This window comes from Camelus ferus, chromosome 22 (genome assembly GCF_009834535.1).
Source record: "Camelus ferus isolate YT-003-E chromosome 22, BCGSAC_Cfer_1.0, whole genome shotgun sequence".
Classification (NCBI taxonomy): Eukaryota; Metazoa; Chordata; class Mammalia; order Artiodactyla; family Camelidae; genus Camelus; species Camelus ferus.
Window position 1 is genome coordinate 8,014,905 of NC_045717.1, and position 20,094 is coordinate 8,034,998.

General features: G+C 50.8%; 1 protein-coding gene across 1 annotated transcript; it reads right to left on the bottom strand.

Moving 5' to 3' along the window:
• Positions 1-8,167: 8,167 nt before the first annotated feature.
• Positions 8,168-11,880, bottom strand: FOXI1 (forkhead box I1). Its single transcript, XM_032465119.1, has 2 exons — positions 11,239-11,880; positions 8,168-9,777 (listed from the first exon to the last, which is right to left on the bottom strand). The coding sequence occupies exons 1-2, from the start codon at positions 11,810-11,812 to the stop codon at positions 9,218-9,220; spliced, it is 1,134 nt and encodes a 377-aa protein (XP_032321010.1). The 5' UTR covers positions 11,813-11,880; the 3' UTR covers positions 8,168-9,217.
• Between the last annotated feature and the right edge of the window lie 8,214 nt (positions 11,881-20,094).

The following is a 20,094-nucleotide window of genomic DNA, read 5'->3' on the forward strand; positions in this document are numbered from 1 at the left end:
CTTTTAATTTTAATCAACCTCGCTGAGGTATAATTTACTGCAGTAAAATGCTTCTATTTTAAGCACGCAGATCCAGGAGTTTTGACAAATGGATGCACTCAGGTAATCACCACAATGATCAAGGTATAGAATATTTCCATCATCCCAGAAAGTTCCCTGGGGTCCCTTCCCAGTCCATCTTCACCTCTGTACCCACCCCAGCCCTGGACAGCCTCAGCCCTCCCTTGTTTTATTGCACTTCATTTTATTGCACTTTGCAGAGATTTTTACAAACTGAAGGTTTGTGGCAATCTTGTGTCGAGCAAGTCTTTCGGCTGCCATTTTTCCAGCAGCATTTGCTCACTTCATGTCTCTGTGTCACATTATGGTGATTCTCAGAATATTTCAAGCCTTCCACCAGCAAAAAGATTACCACTCACTGAAGGCTCAGTTAGCATTTTTTTTTTTTAAGCAATGAAGTAGTTTTAAATTAAGGTGTAAACATTGCTTTTTTCAGGCATAATGCTATTGCACACATAATAGAGTAGAGTATAATGTAAACATAACTCTTACATGCACTGGGAAACCAAAACATTTGTGTGACTTGCTTTATAGCTGTTTCTGCTTTACCGTGGTGTCTGGAACCAAACCCACAATATCTTCGAGGTCTGCCTGTATTGATTCTGTCACTACAGATTGACTATTCCAGAATTGTGGATAAGTACTTAACTCTTTGCATCTGGTTTCTTTCACATAGCATCGTGTTTTTAAAACCCTTTTAAATTTTGTGAGACTTGTTTTATGGCCCAGCATAGAGTGAACACACCACATGCCCTCAAAAGTAATACGTACACGGCACTGTCGGATGTCGTGTTCTAGAAAGATCAGTTAGGTCAGGGTGGCTGCTGGTGGTGTTCAGATCTTCTGTGTCTTCACCGATTGTTTTGAGCATTGATTCTACCACTTGTTGAGAGAGAAATGTTAAAACCTCACCAAGACTGTGGAGTCGTTTACTTCTCCCTTTCATTCCCTCAATTTTGCTTCATATAGTTAAAGTTCTTCCATTTATGAACATTTGTTTACCCGATGAGGCGACCACGTCATCACTTTAAAAGTCCCCGTTGTTTTCTCCTGGTCTTCAGGTCTCTTTTATCTAATGTTGGTACAGCAGCTCCTGCTTCTTGTGTTTACTGTTTGCACCCATTGACTTTCAACCCACCTGTGTCCTATCTGTTTCAAGCACGTCTCCTGAAGACAGCATATGGTTCAGCTTTCCTCTTTTATTCACCCCCAAAATCGCTGCCATTTAATTGTAGCGTTCAGTTCATTAACTTTTAATGTAGTTAGCGGGGGAGGGTATAGCTCAAGTGATAGAGCGAATGCTTAGCATGCGTGACGTCCTGGGTTCGATCCCTGGCACCTCCTCTAAAAATAAGTAAACTTAATTCCCCCTCCCCCGCCAAAAAATAAATAAAACAACACAATAATAAATAAATAAATAAGTTTAAAAGACTTATTAAAAAAACTTTAAAAATCCAATCAATGTAGCTAATGATGTGGTTGGATTTTGAGCTGCTATTTTATCATTTCTCTTCTGTTTGTTCCTGATAAGTTTTTCAGTTGTTTTGCAGTTTCTCTATTTCTTGTTCTGCCTTTTAAAGAATTATTTGAATACCTTTAAAGTTCCATTTCAGTTTATCCATTGCTTTTTTAGTTCCACTTCTTTGCATTGTTTTGCATTGTTTGCTCTAGAGATTATAACGACTTAACTTTTCTATTAACCTATATATTTAGAGTTAAGTTTGTACCACTTTACAAAATACGTAGAAATAGCCTTGCAATCATATACCTCCATTTACCACAAGCCCTATCCTTTATAGTAAAGTTGCCATTTGAAAATCTACATACAGCTACATACAGCTACATACATTATAGACTCTATAAGACAATGTTCTAGTTTTTTTTTTTTTCAAACAGGCTTGTGTATCTTAAAGAAATTAAGAAGAAAAAATAGACTTTAATAATATTTACCCAGATTTTTACTATTTCTGATGCTCCTCTTTCCTTCTGAAAGATCTGAGTTTCCATATACTATAGTTTACTTTCCGTCTGGGCGACTTCCTTTAGTTCAGGTCTGCAGGTGATAAATTCTCTTAGTTTCCTTTTATTTGAAAATTCTTTATTTTAACAGTCAGTCTTTGTTTGAAAATAATTTTATTGAGCTATAATTTGCATTTGGTATGATTCAACCACTTAAAATGTTCGATTCAATTTTTTTTCTATATTCAGAGATCTGTACAACCATCACTGCAGTCAATTTTAGAACAATTTCATTGCCTCAAAAAGAAACCTTATATCCTTTAGCTGTCACCTCTGTATCACCCCATCCCTCCCTGGTCCTAAGCAACCACTAATCTACTTTTTGTCTCTATAGATTTCCTTATGCTAAGCTTTCATACGAATTGAAATATGTAATAGGTGGATTTTTGTGACTAGCTTCTTTTACTTAACATAATGTTTTAAAAACTCATCCAAATTGTATCTTGTATCACTGCTTCATTCCTTTTTATGGCTGAATAAATCACTATTTGTATATACCACATTTTGTTTATCTATTTGCCCACGGGTGGTCATTTGGGTTGCTTCCATTATGAAACAATTTCGACTATTATAAACAATGTTGTTATAAACACATGTGCACAAGGTTTTTGTGTGAACACATACATTTTAAAATTTCTCTTAGTTATATAGCTAGGAGTGGAATTGCTGATTCTTACGATATCTCAGAGTTTAATTATTTGAGGAAATACCAGACTGTCTTCCGAAGCAACTGTACCACCGTTTTACATTCCCATCAGCAGTATATGCAGGTTCTTATGTCTCCACATCCTCACCAAAACTTGTCATTATCTGACTTTTGGATTCTAGCCATCCTCACGGGGTGGAGGGCGTGTGTGAAGAGATATCTCCCTGTGGTTGTGATGTGCATTTCCTGATGGCCAGCATCTCAAACATCCTTTCACGTGCTTATTGACCATTTGTTTATCTTCCTTGGAGAAAAGTCTATTCAAAATCCTTTGCCCTTTTGAAAATTGGGTTGTTTGTCTTTTTATTGTTGGGTTGTAAGTGTTCTTTATATATTGCAGATAAAATTACCTTATCAGCTAGATGACTTGCAAATACTTTCATTCTGTGGGTTGTCTTTGCACTTTCTTGTTAATGTCCTTTGAGTCACACAAGTTTTCTATTTTGATAATGTTTAATTTATCTACCTTTTCCTCTGTTGCTTGTTCTTCTGGTGCCATATTTAAGAATCCTTCACCAAATCCGAGACCATGCAAGTTTACCCCTGTGTCTTCTTTTAAGAATTTTCTATTTTTAGCTCTTTGTACTGTAAGTGCCTGACAGTCAGCTTTTTTGATTATCATGTGAGTGCCTGACATTACGCTTTTGCTTGACAAGGCATCCATTCCAAAGACATCCATAAGTCAACATAGAATAGCACCCCTCCTCATCTACCTCTCTGAGTTCTTCTGGGCATGAAAATATGATCATGGATGCAAAACATGTGGTCAAAGTGGAAGGGAGCTTGGGGTTCACTTTGTCCTGTCCTTCCTTTTTCCAGATGAGAAAACGGAGGTCCGTAAGGGCCTGGACCATGTGAAGTAGGGCTCAGGCCAGAACTTGAACTTCGGATATCTCCCGGTCCAGTATTCTCTCCAGGCCTGGAGAAAGGGAGACGAGGACTCTTTATAGCAGTAGAAGAAAGAGTCATCTGTGTTCAGACTGCCCCTGTCCTTGACGGTGCTAACTTCTTGTGGATTTCACAGTCTCGGTTGTAAAGGCAGCTGGTTATGGTCTCTTCCCACAGCTATCCTGAGGTTAGCCTCCCCCTCCATCCTTCTGCCCCAGGTGCTCACAGCAGAGCCATTGCTCCTACTTGTCCCAGGTCCAGGAGAGCAGCTTGTGTCCCTTCCACACCAAACCCCAGAAGGAAGTGCCCTCCCTCCCCAGCCCTCATCATCTCAGCAAAACTCCCTGCCTAAAGCATGGCCATCTGGTGTCTGTGGCACTGTTTATTCCACCACAGTTTCCTTCAAAATGACTGGTGTACGCTAAATAAACAGCCTCTTTCACTCCCTTCTCCCCGGAGGTGAGCCGGATTGAAAGAACCATCAGGACAGGGCCCGGCTCGGGCAGAGGACCTGGTCACAGAACCTGGCAGGATGGGAGGACCTCCATCAGGTGTGTCTGGGTGTCATTAATGAGTAGTAGGAGATTTCATTCATTCATTCATTCAACACTCATCAAGCACATTCACCATAACAGGGACTGTGCTGTGAGCCAAGAAAGCTGTAAGACCTGGCTCCTGCGCTCAGAGCTCACAGTCTATAGGAAGCCAGACAAGCAGGGAGAAAACCACAGCACATGGGTGAAGGTCTTGTGCTGCAGGAACACACAGGGTGGTTACCTCCTGATCAGGAATGGCCTCGCGGAGCAAGGCCATTATTCTAATTCTTATTCTTAAATAAGAATTAGAGGTAGGGCGTCGGAAGCGGGGGAGGTTGGCAAAGAAGAAAGGAGGCCCTGGCACAGACAACAGCCTCTGGAAAAGCCCAGAGATGAGAATGACAGGAGCAGGAAAGTGAGGCCACAGGGTTTTAGGGGCAGGGAGCTTGGGGCGGGAGCTTACTGGTGTTTACACCGGCTCTGAGAAGGAACCTGCTCGTACTGGCTCACAGGACCTGACTGCCAAGTTTTCAGGAGTTTTATGAACCAGCTGTTAAACATGGCTGTTATGAAAAATTAAATAAACTTGCCGTGAGATAGTTTATAGTTAAAACAAAGGTAATAAATACCCAAAACTCATCACTTCCCAGTATTTTACACATTTACTTTTGCACGTGCTCTTATTTACATCGGTCTGTGTGGGGGAAACAATATTTGGTGCCATGCTATTGAACACTTCTCCCCAACGCGGCCTTCAGTTACAGCACATGGGTTGCTCAAAATCAGCCGTATAGGGAGGTTTTGCACCATGGAAATGGGCAGACACTACAAATCTGGGCCCCTCCCTTTTATCCAGATAGTCTGTTGTTGAACACGTACCAGCATACAACTGAGTTGAATGAACATACATAAAAAAGCCAAAGTCACAAGTGAAATCTCAATACTTTTTCCTAAAGTAAACATACCTGCGTGTCCCCCACGCAGATAAAACAGTAGATGATTACCAGCCGCCGAGAAGCCCCCTCACTCCGTCACTAGCATCCCCCACACCCTGTGCACGCTCACTATCCTGACCGCTTGGTGCAGAGCAGGGCTCGGTGAACGTGCCTGCTGCTCTGCAGTGCCCGCCCCTTCTCTCTCCTTGAGTTCTCCTCCCTTTCCAGTCCCGTGCCCTCATCTCTCAGACAGCTCCACCAGGAGCGCTAAGGATCATCCTCTGCCACTCCACGTTTCATAAAACCCCTCCTGGCTTGGCCGTAGCATCTCAGGAAACCTGAACATTTATTTCTCTGATGCTCAAGTTCTGGATAAGATGCTGGCCTCGCACTGATTCTCCTTTCTTTTGATTCGGTTCTAACGGTGGACACCTTAAGGGCCATGCCTGTGTTAAGGGAACCGTTCCTCACCAGTAGCAGCCGGAGCTCAGCTTGGGTCAGGGGTCACCCCAGGACCAATCACCGCGGCTGGGGGCGGGGTCACGGAACTGCAGGGGTGGGCTCTTGGCACCGTCCCCCCCCCGCCCCCCGTCACTGGAGGAGCTGGTTTCTAGCGATGGAAGGCAGCCCTGACAACATACATGTTCACTATTCATAAAGATAAGCACAATGACAAAAAAATAAAAATAAAAAATCACCTAGAAGTCCCGTGCCCACCAGATGATGACTGTTAATATTTTGCATGTAGTATTTCTTGACTTTTCCCCTTGCCATTTTTTATCTATTAAAATAAATGGGATTACGATATAGCCATGTACTATGCATATACATTCTGCTTTGAGGCATAATTCCACCTCTAATTGAGGGTCTATAGGGGATGGAAGGTAGGTGGTTGAGGGTGGGTATGTAAACCAGTGGTTTGGGGACTGCTTTGCATTAGCTCATTTTCACGGTCCTTTGGCTCCACACTCACCTCCTCCATGCAGCCTTCCTGGGCTCTCCAACAGGCAGGAAGTCCTCTTCTCAGACTTTTTATTGGCGTTGGAGGAGGTGTTTCCAATGTAGAGCCAAATTGTAGGAGGCTAATAAGCGCAAAGTCCATCCGCATTAACATCCACAGAACTGAACGCTTGGGGGAGGATCAGTCCTCTTTCATCCATCCCTTCCGCTCTCCCTCCTCTTCTCACCTCCCTCCCTCTCTCCAGCTCCCATGTCTTCTCAGAGGAAGAGAACCAAAAGAGGACAAGGAGCAGCCCTCAGAAGCTGACCAAGGAGACCCCTTTCTTGACTCTGGCTCCGCCCTCCAGCAGAGCGCACGCGCACCCCACCTCCCGGGGGCTCCTGGCGCTGCAACGGGGAACATCACAGCCACAGACTAGACTTGGCACAGACTTTGTGTTGTCAGAGCCCTGCAGACACTGCTTTGAGTGCTGTACGTATTAAATTCTGGGCTGAGGGAGGATGGGGACTGAATGTTATGAGCCTTGGTTCTAAATTGCCACCTCCCTCCGTGGGGGCGAGGCTGGTGTCTGTTTGGGCGCCTTCACCCCCCTGCCTTGTCCGGACTGCGTGCACGGCAGACCTGCTATGGGGAAGGAGTGAGGCTCCAAGAGCAGACACCGGGATGATCAGTGGGGAGGGTGGGATTGCAGGGTCTGTTAGGGCAAATTTGGTGGCAGTGGATTTCAACTGCATTTCAACTCTGCCTCTGACTCCATCTCACTGGAGACATCTGTGGTGTCCCCTCCTCTCCCAGCCTCAAGTTTCCATTCTGTGCAGCAAGGAGTCAGCCTAGTCCAAGTTTTCTCGGGCTTTTTATGGGTCTGAGACTGAATCTCCTTCCTTTACCTCTTCAGCCGCCGCTGCATCTGCCTCTACTGCCTGGAGAACTCTGGCTCTCTGGGGAAAGGGATTCCCCTGGAAACCATCTGAGGGGCTTCTAAGGAGGCTGGCTTTTTCTCTGCTCACTTTTCCTAATTTTGCTCTCTCGTGGTGAGTCCGGGGCTCCTGAGAGCTGAGTGCAGTTTCAGGATAAGAGTTTCAGCCACGGCATCAGTGGATTTGCATTTGAACCCTGGCTGTGTGCCCTTGATCACGTGACAGAATCTCCCCAGGCCTATTTTCTTACCAATACAATGGAGATAATGGTATTGATTGCATTGCATTATGTGGAGCATTAAATACAATAAAGCAGGTGAAGTCCTAACACAGAGCCTGGCACACGGTAAACCTGCATTGAGTGCCGGCGTCATCGTCATCATCGCTATTTACCACCTCCTCTCTTATTCCAGGGAAAGAGCCCTCCAGAGTCTTGAGTGGGCAGCTTGGTCTGCCCAGTGCACACCAAGGGGTCCCTGGCTTGAGGCCTCGGGGTGTGCGTCCGAGGAAGACACTCCACCCAGAAGACCTCCAGCTTCTGTGCACAAATCCTCCAGCAGGCTTTGTGCCAGGCACCCCAGTGCCTCGCCAGTGTCCACACTTGTGGGCTGTTGGGAGGATAAAAAGGCTCCCACCTGCACAGCACTTGGCCCAGTGCCTGCCCACAGTCCTCAATGAACTGTAGCCAACAGGACTGCTGTCACCCCCACTGGGATCAGCCACCTCTGAGGCCACACGACAGTGTGATGAGGTGCAGTCAGAAGATGTGGGCGGGGGCAGGCTGGGGACTTCAGGGAATTTGTTCAACCACTCTGACCCTCGGTCTTCTTGTCTGTATAGTACCACTCCCTGCACAGGGTTGTTAGGGGAATGAAATGAACTTAACACAGGAATGAGGATTGCATGAGCTGTAATCCTGGTCCATATTTCGTGTCCCACAAGCTCCACTCTTTTCGCTGGGGGCCTTTGTCCTGTCCCCATGGCAGTGTGGAGAAGGGAAAGAGCCTGACAGACATTCTTTCTCTGCCTCCTGTCCCCAGAGCCTTCAGCTCCAGGCTGCACTTGGCCCCACATTGAGTTGACCAGCAACCAAGACGCAGGAAAACTCACAAGGAAGGGACACACATGGCTTTTTTTTTTTTTTAATTAAAAAGAACATAAGAAAACAAAAAACACTTCCCCGCATGTGCTGTGATGAAACATCACAGGCATGTAAAGTACATACAAAAACAAGAGCTGGATCCCAGGAGCTGCACACATCGACCCCAGGACAGAGGTCTGTAGCCCCTCCTGGGCTAGGAAAAAGGAAACAGTTGTTTCTCTTGGAAGACTCAGCCACCTCCAGCTCACTGGTCCATGACTTGCACACAGGAAGCTGGGCTTTACAAGATTTTGCCAGTGGGCAGTGTCTTGATAGGGGTGGTTTGGGGTGGACACCGCTCCTGCTCATGGTCTGCAGGGCTGGGGAAGCGACACACCTCTGTGGGGAGAGGCTGGACCCTGTCCCGCAGGGGCACGGATCTGCGCGTCCCTCCTTGAGTAGTAGTAAAAGGGGTGACATCAGGGAAGTTGGGGGCCACAGAATAAGGACTTGGATCAAGAAGAGACATGCCAAGGGCTGGTACTAAGTTGGGATGGATGGCTGGCAGGCAGTGGGGAGATTTGGACATGTTTGCCATGATCCGCTTTTCTCACTGACTTTCCTTGGCTGCTCAACCAAGTCTTCCACCCCTGCCTCCACTGGCCCAAACTTTGGGAGTCACAGAGACCTGGACTTGACTCCCACCTCTGCCACTTCCTAGTTTGTATGACCCTGGGAAAGCTGCTTAACTTCCTCAAGCCTCAGTTTTCTCACCTTTTAAGTGGGGGGTTCATATGACCCTCACAAGTGGGCTGTAAGTAGTAAATGTGATCACACCTTCAAAGAGCTTAGCACAGCGCCCAGCACATAGTAAGTGCTCAGTAATTGGTCAATATGATTACTGTCTTGCAGGCACCAGTACTTCCACAGCAGAGTTGGTTGGGGCGTGTGGATGGATATTTGATAAACACAGGGTTTACACCATGGTCTAGAAAAAGGGTGAATTCCTCTGAGCCTCCTGTGTCTGTCTGGGCAGTTTGGAGGTCTCGGACCCCATGGATGCTGGCATGGGGGACCCTGGGCGTGTCCACCTGGCTTGGGAGCTGGTCCATTTCTAGACCTCAGTGCCCTCCCTGGGGTAGAGGACACTGTTCGTGCTGATGCTGTTGTAGAAGTGAGGGCTGAACTGGTTGAGGACTGAGCTTCCGTAGCCGAGGGCGTTGGTGGGCATGGCATTGGCCCATTCGCCCCCTCCTGCGTGGCCGCTGATGTTGGTGAGCGGGGCGTAGGAGTTGAAGTTCAGCAGGTTCTGCCCCGTCTTGTCGGCGGGCTCCGGGCTCGGTCCTGGTGTGGCCACAGGGCGGCTCATGGGACTGGACCCGCTCACGTAGGCGGACATGGTGGAGAGGAAGTTGTTGAGGCAGGGGGTGCCTGGCGAGGGTGGGGAGCACTGCTTCTCCGGGGAGCTGTTGGTGCTCGGCGAAGCGCCATCCAGGATGTCCTGGGCCTCCGCGGTCTTGGGGCTGCCCGCCAGGAGGCTGCTCTCCGTTTTCTCCGAGGCCAGGGAGCCCGTGCTGGAGGAAACATCTGATTTTCTCTTCCTCTTCCTGCGGAAATTTCCATTGTCGAACATCTTCTCACAGTTGGGGTCCAGGGTCCAGTAATTCCCTTTGCCTGGCACAGAAGGGAGAAGGTGAGTGGGGGGTGGATGCAGGGCTTTGCTTCTGACCCTTCTTACTGCCATAAACTAAAACCAAAAGTAAGGAATGCAGAAAGGCCAAGAATAAGCACCAGGAATTCCACAAACCAACCGCACACCACACCACCTGGCCTTTCTTTACACACCCGCCTCATACCTAGGCACTCTGGGAGCACAAAGCAAGGGAGGCAGAGCCGGGAAGTTCACACAGCGGGTCTCTTCAAGAAGTTCAAGGACCAGGGGAAAGGAGAGGAAACGGGTTCTTCCATTGCTGATGTGAAAAACTCAGGAAGAAATTCAGGGCTCCCTGAAAGTCCTGGGCACAGACTCCCAGGGCAGACTTGAGTCCTAGCTTCAGACGGAGGGACTTTGGGTGAGCCTCAGTTTCTTGGTCTGAAAAGTGGGCCCGTTGGACCTATCCCTCCTCCCTCAGGGTGACTGTGAGAAAGGACTAATGCTAGATGTGTCAAAGGGGCTTCGTCTGTGAGGCGAGGTAGAGTCTGAACTCTGCCTGCCCGGGTCTCTCGGCCTGAGGGGGAGGCCATTCATTGAAAGAGATGCTCGCCTCTGGGGGCGACAAACAGTCCTGCCCTCACCAGCCTCAAAGCAAAGGCAGAGGTGGGGTTCCTCTGAGCCAAACGTTGTTCCTGGGGTGGCGTGAAAGTGGACTTTAATTCTGGGAGGTGGACCCAAGAGCATTTAATATATTACTCTCTGTACGTCTCTATATTTTGGAATTTGAGCATTAGAAAGGAAAAGTTTGCACTCTGGTGTTCGAGAGACCTCTGTTAGATTCATGCTCCATCACGAACATGTCATTCTGTGTCACGCTAAGCAGGCTGCTTCTCCTCTGGGTGTTACTTTCCTCATCTGTAAAATGGGTTTAACGAGATACCCTGCAGGGGTGAATTAAAGGAGACTATGTGACCAGGGCAGGCAGCACAATGTGACCTTTGGTGGTGGTTCCACAAATGTCCGGTCCCTTCTCAGCAGGTCTGGGACACACCTGGGCTTTGTCTAGTCCACACACTCATCCCCCAAGGACTTTCCACGAGCTGGGTGCTGGGGATTCGGATTAATTGTCACAATCACTGCAGTCCATCGAGTGCTTGTTAGCACCACACACCTCCCATACATCATCGCGTGACCCTACTGCCCACAAGCCTGCAAAGGAGCCACTGTTACAACCCTATTTTTCAGATGGAGAAACTGAGGCTCAGAGGTCACTGACTGGTCAGCGGCACAGCCAGGATCCAAACCCAAATCTGCTTCCGGGGTCCATGCTCGCAGTTGACTCCCTTTGGTGCCCAGTCTTGGGGGAACCAGCCACAGTCAGAGCTTTCTGGAGCGGGAGGACTGCAGCGAACCCTCCTCGGGGGCACCAGTGCCTGGCCCAGGCTGGGGGCCGCCCCACCCCGCGCTCGCGGCCCCCTTACCCGGGTCGTCCTCGTCGCGGGGCACCTTCTTGAAGCAGTCGTTGAGAGACAGGTTGTGGCGGATGGAGTTCTGCCAGCCTGCCTTGCTCTTGTTGTAGAAGGGGAAGTTGTCGGCCACGTACTGGTAGATCTGGCTGAGGGTGAGGCGCTTGTCGGGCGCCCCGTGGATGGCCATGGCGATGAGAGCCGAGTAGGAGTAGGGGGGCCGCACGAGCTTCATCAGCTCCTCCTGCGAGGGGATGGGCAGCCAGCCCAGGTCGCCCCCCCCCAGGCCGGACACGCCGGGCAGCAGCTGCCTCTGCACGCCGTAGGTCTGGGGCAGGAAGGGGCTGGGGCCGGCGCCCGGCAGGTAGGGCGGTGGGGTCACGGCCGGCCCGTTGAGCCAGAGGTAAGGGTTGGGGGTGGCCCCGTACTCGCTCCCCTCGAAGGAGGGGGGCCGCTGAGGGCTGGGCACGCCCTGTGGGTGGAAGAAGTTCTCATAGTAGAAGTTCATCTCCGGGGGCTCCTGGCCGATGCTCGGGAACTGGGGGCTGCAGCGGGGCGGGGAGGGCACCGGGAGGTCGAAGGAGCTCATGCTGGGGCTGGGCCGGGCCGGAGCCACCTGCCTGGCACCTGCACGGGGAGCTGGCCCTGACAGGTGCTCAGCAGGCCCCGGCCTCCAGCCTCCGACTTATACCCCAGGGCTTGGCCGGCGGCCCCACCCAGGGGCGGCCACCTGCTGCAGACCCGCCCCTCCCTCCTTTGACAGCCATCCGTGTCACCGGAGGGGCACTTCCCCGCCGGCCACGGCCACCGTGGGGCCCATAATGACACGCTCCGAGGGCTTTCTAGCCGATATTACCAAGGCAAGGGCGCCGCCCCCCCTTCTCTCTCCTCTCCATTTCCTCTTCTTTCTGCTTACTTTCCCCTCTTTGTCTTTCTCGCCATCACCCTCCCCTGTGTTCCTCCTTCTTTCTGTCTCATCTTGTCTCTCTCTTTCCTCTTTCTCTCCTGAGTTTCCTACCCTTCTTGCTTTCCTTCCCTGTCCTCCCAGCCTCCCTGCATCTCACTCCTGGTCTCTTTCCTTCCCGCTACACATTGCACTGCCCATGTCCTCTGTCCTTACAGTCTCTCCCTGTCTCTCTGAGTTTGTTTCTAGATCTTTCTAGAGCTCTGTCTCCTCTCACTCACATCCTCACCGTCTCTGCTTCTCTCCTTCCTTTCACTCTCGGGCTCCCTCTGCCTCACGTGGTCCCCGTGTTTCTTCCCTATCCTCTCTGTCTCCCTCTTCTTTCCCACCCTAACCCTTCATCCTCTGACCCCCTCCCCCAGATTGGAGGAGACACATTATCAGAAGCCACAGTTCTTGGTCTTTTGAAGTGAAGACACACTTCCTGGGGTTTTCCAGGAGAGAAGCTGGCCCTGGAGAAGCAGAAGAGCCCAGAGGAACCTAGCCACCGGCCAGTTTCAAAAGGGCAGCCAGTTATAGGCGCCACCCTTGCCACCACACACACACACACACACACACACACACACACACACACACACAAGCGCACACCCACTGCAGGCAGGAAGAGAAAGGCCTGGGGATTCTCTGAGAGGGGCAGCCAGGCTTATAAAAATAACAACCAAAGGAAGAGGACGTGAGTGGGACTTTAGGGGAAAACGAGAGCGGACCTGTGCTCTCCAGGTTTCTCTCTGGCTGCAGGGACGGGGCAGGTGGAGGGCTGCTTATCTGATCAAAGTCCTTTCATGTTCGAGTTTGCAGAGTCCCCAGGGGGCCACGGCCGCGAGGAGAGCCCTCCGCTGGCCATTCCTCTCACTTCATCTCAGCCTCAGGCTCCAGAAGTTGCAGCTCCTGCCCACGAAGGCTTCTCTGTGCCTTGTGGCCAGTCCGCCTCCCTCCCTGGACTCTGTTCCAGCCACCTCTCCACCCCAGGGCAGGCCTTCAGCTTGGGGATCGGTGGTGGGGGTCCCCCTTCTCAGAGGATGGGCAACTGCCCCTGAGCAGGTTTTAGTAGCAGCTGGAGACGTCTGTCTGGGATCAGCAGATGGGAAAACCTAAGTGCGGTCCAAGGACTCACTGGCAGTGTCCCGATGCCCAGAGGGTGGGTTGAGATAACTGGGTGGGAGGGATCCCCCCCCCCCCCCGCCAGGCCCTGAGGACCCACTTGTTCCCACCATAGAACAGCGACTGAAAGGTGGCCCTGAAAGGGCCTGACTGCACAGGGGAGGCTTGGGGTAAGCAGCCTTTGCACTTTCTTTCCAAAGAGTAAAGCGGAAGATGCCACATTTTTGCTTAGAGTTTCTCCACCAGCTCTGGCTTGTTGAGGGCAGCTCCTTGACTTTTCAAAGGACAGTCACACTGGGCCCATCAATACAGACCCAGAGCCTGACAATGAACCTGGCAATGTCGCTTCTGATAATTCATCCTTCAGAACAAAACAGAACAAGAATTAGATACAGGGGGGTTCCACCCTAGCCTTAGTTATAGCTGTAAGGAAGTCATTAATCTGAATGTCCAACCATAGGGGATTGATTGGTTAAATAAACTGAGTATCATCCAGAGGATGAAGTACTATGCAGCTACGAAAAAAGAGATTACAGAATATTTAGTGATATGGAAAGATGTTATGATCTAATAATACTATTGGAGAAACAGGCTGCAAAATACCGTGATTTTTTTTTTTTTCGTAAAAGATACACATTCATACACGCCTGTGAACTATGTAAGTATAAATGTCAAACTGTCAATGATCATTTCTGGGTAGAGAATTAGGTAGGATTTTTGTCATTGCTTATCTGTTGTTTCTAATTTTAGTGATTAGAGAAAGGTAAGCACATTTTGGGGATTAAAAGTCCAAAGAACCCGGGTTCAAACTCAGCTTTGCCGCTGAATAACTGTAAACCTGGACAAGTTTGGCCTGTTATTGCCAATGAAAGTAGGAATGATGCCGCTAATTCGTGTGGTTGCTGTGGACGTTCAGTGAGGTGACTGATGCACGACACTTCACACGGTGCACAGAGACGCACTCAAACATTAGTTACTACTGCACATTCGAAATGTACAGTTCATCCCTGAATTTGCTACATTTCAAGTTAATCATTTTGTTTCAGCAGCGTGTGGGCAGGGGCTGCTGTGGCAGGCGGGGATTCACAATGAAGGAACAAAGGGAGGAATACTCAGGGCAGACACGGATTGTAGAGCCGGACCCTGCCACCTGCCGCTGATGGTCAGAGAGCCCCGAGTCGCATGATAGGTTCACAGCTGAGCTGCGTCAGGACCCTGTCTCCTGACTGACCCCTTGTTCCGCCCTTTGCCTACTGCTGAGGTCTCCTTCCTTAGGCGTGTCTTTGAGGAATACTCACCTGAGTCTCCCTGTCGCACCTGGGCCTTGGTGCCTTCCCCTGAAGAGCCGAGAGAGCCTGGCCTGTCCGGAGGCCTTACCCACACGGGGGCTCCGGCCCAGGAGTCCAGCGGCCAGGGATCCCACCTCTCACATCCTCCCCGCATCTCGTCACAGGGCCAGGCCATCAGGCCAGGGGCACCCAGCGCATCCCAGAGTCCTCGAGCCCAACTTCACGAGCACTGTCGCAGTCCTCGGGGTGGGTAAGAGGAGCTGCCTGTCCCACCCCCAGGGGAGGTTTAGGAGCTACATCCCGGAAGCCCCCCACCCATCCCAGGACCCCTGAGGAAAGAGCCAAATGTCTCTATAAACTGGGGTCCTTGTGGAGATGAAATTATTTCAGGCTTTTTGAGATTTCATATAAGTGGAAATCCAAGCCTGGGAAGACATGGCCAGCTTCAGCGGAAACAGTAAAAGGTTGGGTAACCAGGTATGTGGGGCTGCAGTCTGCATATTACAGCCCAGAGGGAGGCCTTCTTGAATGAGAACGACCATATATTCCGGACCCCAGGGTGGGACAGCTGGGACAAGGCTATAGAGTATGAAAAACGTGGGCTCTGGAGTTCAGCGGAGCTGGGTGCACATCCCTGCCCAGTAGCTGTGTGATCTTGGCCATATTTCTTGGTTGCATAAGGCCTCAGTTTGCTTATTTATTAAATGGAGCTACAAATAGAACCCGTCTCATGTGGATTTTGCAGGAAAAAGCAATGTGAAGTGTGTCACATGCAGGGCCCAGGATACCGCTGAGAAGGAGGATGGCAATGTTGAACGACTGGGTACCGGAGGACGGGTATTGACAGGGAGGCGGTTTGGACAGGAGGCCCAGCATCTGTCTTCCTCCAGACATGTATTTTTACCATTCGCCCTCACCTTGGGAATATCTCGACATTTGGGGCCGATGCTGGGGAAGGAGGAAAGGCCTGTCACTTGTCAGGAGCACGTGCCCCGCAGTCGGCCGCTTGCCCTGGGCATCCAGGAGCCTTCGTGGGCTCAAGGCCTGCAGAAAGGGTGAATGTGCACAGCCCCAGCCCCTGGGGCCACCGCCTCTGGCCTTGACTTTCAAGGGGTGGAGGACTGCAGTGAGGAAACAGGCAGAGGAGGATGAATAACCAGAGACCAAGGAGTCAGGCAGGGTCTGCTGCATCACGAGAGAGGGCTGGGAGCAGAACGCCCAGGCTTCAGAGCCAAACCTCTGCATCTCAGTCTTAACTCTACTCCTTAGGCACGATGGCAGCAGCCAACTGCTTCCGGGTCTCAGTGTCCTCGTCTGTAAAATGGGGACAGCCAGCTCCCTCCGAGTGTTGCTCTGAGGACTAAGTGCCAGGCACGTAACACTGTGCTCGGTGAATGTGAGCGCTGTCAGGGAGCCCGAGGGTGAGGGAGAGGCTGGGGGTCCGCCAGCTGGGACTCCACCCCCAAGCTCGTGGGCTCACCTGTCTTCCCCGATTCCCCTTTCATACGTAGGCTTGGATTTTAGGGCCCTCGTGCCTTTCAAGTTCCAGGGTCTCCAGGAGCCTGCCAGGGAAGAGACTGGTTGGAGTGGGGAACTGTGGATCTGGGACCACTTGGCGTCTAGCTTAAACTCTCTGTGCCAGTTTCCTTATCTGTAAAACGGGGATAAGAAATCATAATTTTTCTACAGTAGGTGGAACACATAGTTCTCTAGTTGTTCTAAACAATGGGTCTATGTTTATAGACTGGAGGTCTACAAATATTTCTCTGTGAATGGCCTGGAGCTGTTATCGGGGCCTCCTGTCCTGCCCCCGGGACCAGCAGGGTTCACCAGCACTGTGTCTCAGTATACTTTGGGGCTTGCCGTGGAGCTGGCTTCTCTGTCCCCGAGTGGGGGCTTCTAGCAGCTCCGCCCAGGCGTTAGCCAAGCTGGAGAAGCTGATCCTGGTGCCCTCTCTGCTGCCCTGGTTTCTGGTTGAGCTTGAGGCTGGAGAAGCATGGACCGACACCGCCCTCTGGTGGCCGTCTCTTTAAAAGCAAGGAGAAGAGTGCAGAGACTGCGTGACATTTCAGGTCCACAGCCAAGGGTTTCGGAGTCCCTTTTAGAAAGGGACAAGTTCCTAGGACCAACAGCAGCTTCATGGGGGAAAACACTTCAGATTGCTGACCTCAAGAATAGGAAGCAAATACATTTTTTGTTGTTTTAGGACGTTAGGTTTGCGATCATTTGTGGCAACAGTAATGGGAAACTAACAGAATCGGACTCTGTGTTATGTGAAGCTTTGACCCTTCCACTGAAGATCCCCTCCAGTGGCCTTTGTGTGACACCTGGGAAAACAGTCTGCCCATCAAGGAGTCCCCCCAGCCTCCCCACCTCTTCCCCTTCTCCCCTCCCTCCCTCTCCCTTTCCCCCTCTGTCACTTCTTCCCTCCTTCCCTTCCTCCGTCATCTCTGTGTGAAGAATGCCGGCTGGGGCAGTGGCTCTGGCTGGGATTGGTCACCTATTCCTTATTGCACTCTGGGACTTTTGTGGCAGGTGGTGGCCCCTCTGGGCCTCAGTTTCCTCATCTAGCAAATGGGAGGCAAAGCTGCGTGGTTTTCAAGGTCCTGACCGGCAGGTCCCACCTATGGAACTTATTAAAATGCATTCTCCTGGGCCCTGTGTCCCAGAGATTGTGACCTGTGAGCCCAGCTGGGGCTGGGCATCAGTGCTCTTAGGGAGCTTGCTGCACACCCAATTTAGAAAGCAAGCGATCCTGGGATCCAGGTCATGTCCCCAAAGTTATCCCTTGGAAACATGCCACTCAACAGCCTGCTCCTTGGAGCCTGAAGCATAAAATCCCTATTCTGCCACTTCCAAGCTGTGTGACCCGAGACAAGTGCCTGTGCCTCTCTGGGCCTGTTTCCTCACTGTAAATAGGTATTACTAATAGTCTACACTTCAGAGGGCGGTTGTGAGGATTCCACAGTTACTAAGTGCAAGTTGCCAAGAGCAGTGCCTGGCACATAGTAGGTGTGCATGCCTGTTTGCCCCTGAAAAGTACCAGCTGCCCAGCATGGCATTCAAGACCCAGCATACATGCGGCCCCACACGGGGTCTCTCATCGCACCCCATCCACTCTCTGTGCCCCTGTCGGGTTGCGGTCACGTGAGTTGCTCGCGATGGCTCAGGCTGGTGCCTGCCCACTCCATCCGGGTGTCCATCCTCCTCTCCACCTGGATGGCTCTGACTCGCCTTCTGATCCTGCCCTGGGAGCCTCCCTCCGCTGCTGGGTCCCTCCGTGCCTGGCACGTGGTTCGGGAGGTCACGCTTTATCGCCTGAATTCACTGTGGGACTCGTGGCCCCTTGAGGGCGGGGACAGTGCTTTCTTCAGGGCTTTGGAGGCTGCTCAGCACATTTGTGAGGGAGGATTGGCTGTGAGCTCTCCTCTTTACTTTTGATTTGTCCTGTGGAAATTGGGGCCACAGCGGTGACTACCCCATGCGTCCCATCCCTGTAAGTCAGCAGTGAGTTGATGCCTCCATGCCTGGCCAAGGACCCCCCTTTCATCTCTGTGTCCCACAGTCAGAGTCACTACACTCACCTGGGTGGATCTTCACATGACCTGCCCTGAAGGCAGATCCTAAGATCTCGGGAAAACACACCTGTTCATTTGTAAACATAGTCACTTAATGTTGAAAGCCAGGCAGCCACTGTTCAGGGAAACCTAATACTTTCCAGAGTTTAAACTTGCAGGTAAAGTTTATATATATATATATATATATATATAGCATTTAACACCAAATATGCTATTTATGTTTAATTTTAAACTCTTTTTAAGATCTGCATGAGTTTTGGGAGTCTGCCATTAGGACATATTTTAGATAAAACCTACTTCTTCTCCCCCAATTTTATAAATAGTCAAAAATAATTGACTCCAACTCTCTGAAGAATTTCTCATTGGAGTCCTTAAGAGTTAAGTCTAAGAAAAACAATATGGCTCACTGTATTGTCATTATAAGAGTCTGGGTTCACATCCCCGATGACTGTAAAGGTTGTTTATTACAAACCTCTCAGTAAACAGAACACACTAATATTTCATAAATCAGTACTGGGGTCTTCTGCATGGTACTGGTTCTGTGGGCGTGGTGTTATCAACTCTTGCTTTTTCTACACCCTGTTCTGACTCCAGTTCGGCAGGAGAAACCCACCCAAACCTCCCTGCCCATCGCTCACGGGGGACGATTCCTTTACCAGCAGCACCTCTGTTCCTCACCTGACCCACTCTTCAACACCCTGAAATGGCTCTTATTCTGGGTCTCACTGCCCCAAAGGTCCCACTCTAAGCAGTAAACTCTGTGAAGCACCGGCCGTGAAGCCATGAAGATGCCCGGGTGGGTCCAGCTCCTTAGCTCCTTGAGGATGCTCCTCTGCCCACGTGGACTTTCCTTGCTCCTTTGGAAAGTGAATCCAGCCGGATTCCAAGCCTCTGGGTGCCATGTCCTCACCTTAGGGGGCCCACAATGCCGCCAAAGCCCCAACCAGCCACCACCGAGACAGGACTCACTGGACTGTTGAGGACAGACTAGAAGCTGGGCGGGGCACCGGGGCTGGGGCTTGTCGAGGGGACATGGCAGCTACAGGAAGAGACTGAGGTGGCCCGAGGCGACAGATGACCTGGGCGTGAAGGTGTCCGAGAGGCATCACAGAGCTGGGTTCAAAGCCAAGCTTCCGGTCCGCCTGCCGGTTGGAGTCCCAGCCTCTCCATGTACCATGTGTGTGATGTTAGGTCACTTCGTGCCTCTTTGCCTTGGTTTCCTCATCTGGGCAATAACTGTCCCCACCTCCTGGGGCGGGGCTGTCAAGATTTAGGAAGTTCTCTCTTGTCAAGTCTGTGACACCATGTGAGGGACAGTCATCTGTCATCTGTCATCCCTCACTATCCCTGGGGACTCAGGCACCAAGAAATGAGCCTCCTTCCCGAGGTCTCTGGGTGGCTCCAGCTCCAAACCCCACGAAATCATGCACTTAACTCCACCCCCACTATCGATCCCCTTCCCAGATGGAGTCCTCAGCTTCCCGCCTCCCTGCACAGGCTCCCGGCTCCCTAGGCCTCTGCTCCGCCCTCTCTTCTCTGATTGGAGGAGCCTCTTGTCTCCTTTGGGCCTCATCTGAGGAGCCTGGGGGCTCCTCCAAGAAAAACCACCACTTCTGACCTGGTGAGAAGATCCAAAGGCTGGACCGCAGCCTGCTGGACCTCAGCCTGCTGGACCCCAGCCCTCGGTCTTCCTAACTCTGGGGCATTTGGTTGAGATTTTTTTTTTAATCAGAGTGAACAGGATTGGGTGGTTTTCCTATCTCTTTCCAGAAAGGGAGAAAGGTAGAATGGAACTCTCCACCGTGCAGATCACACGAGGAAGATTCTGGCAGCTACTCCCTGCATCCCTGAACCCCAGCGTTCCGCCCCTAAGGCACCCACATCATGGGGAATATTCTTGGTGGTGGAGTGAACAAGGTAGGTGGATTTGCATTGGGAT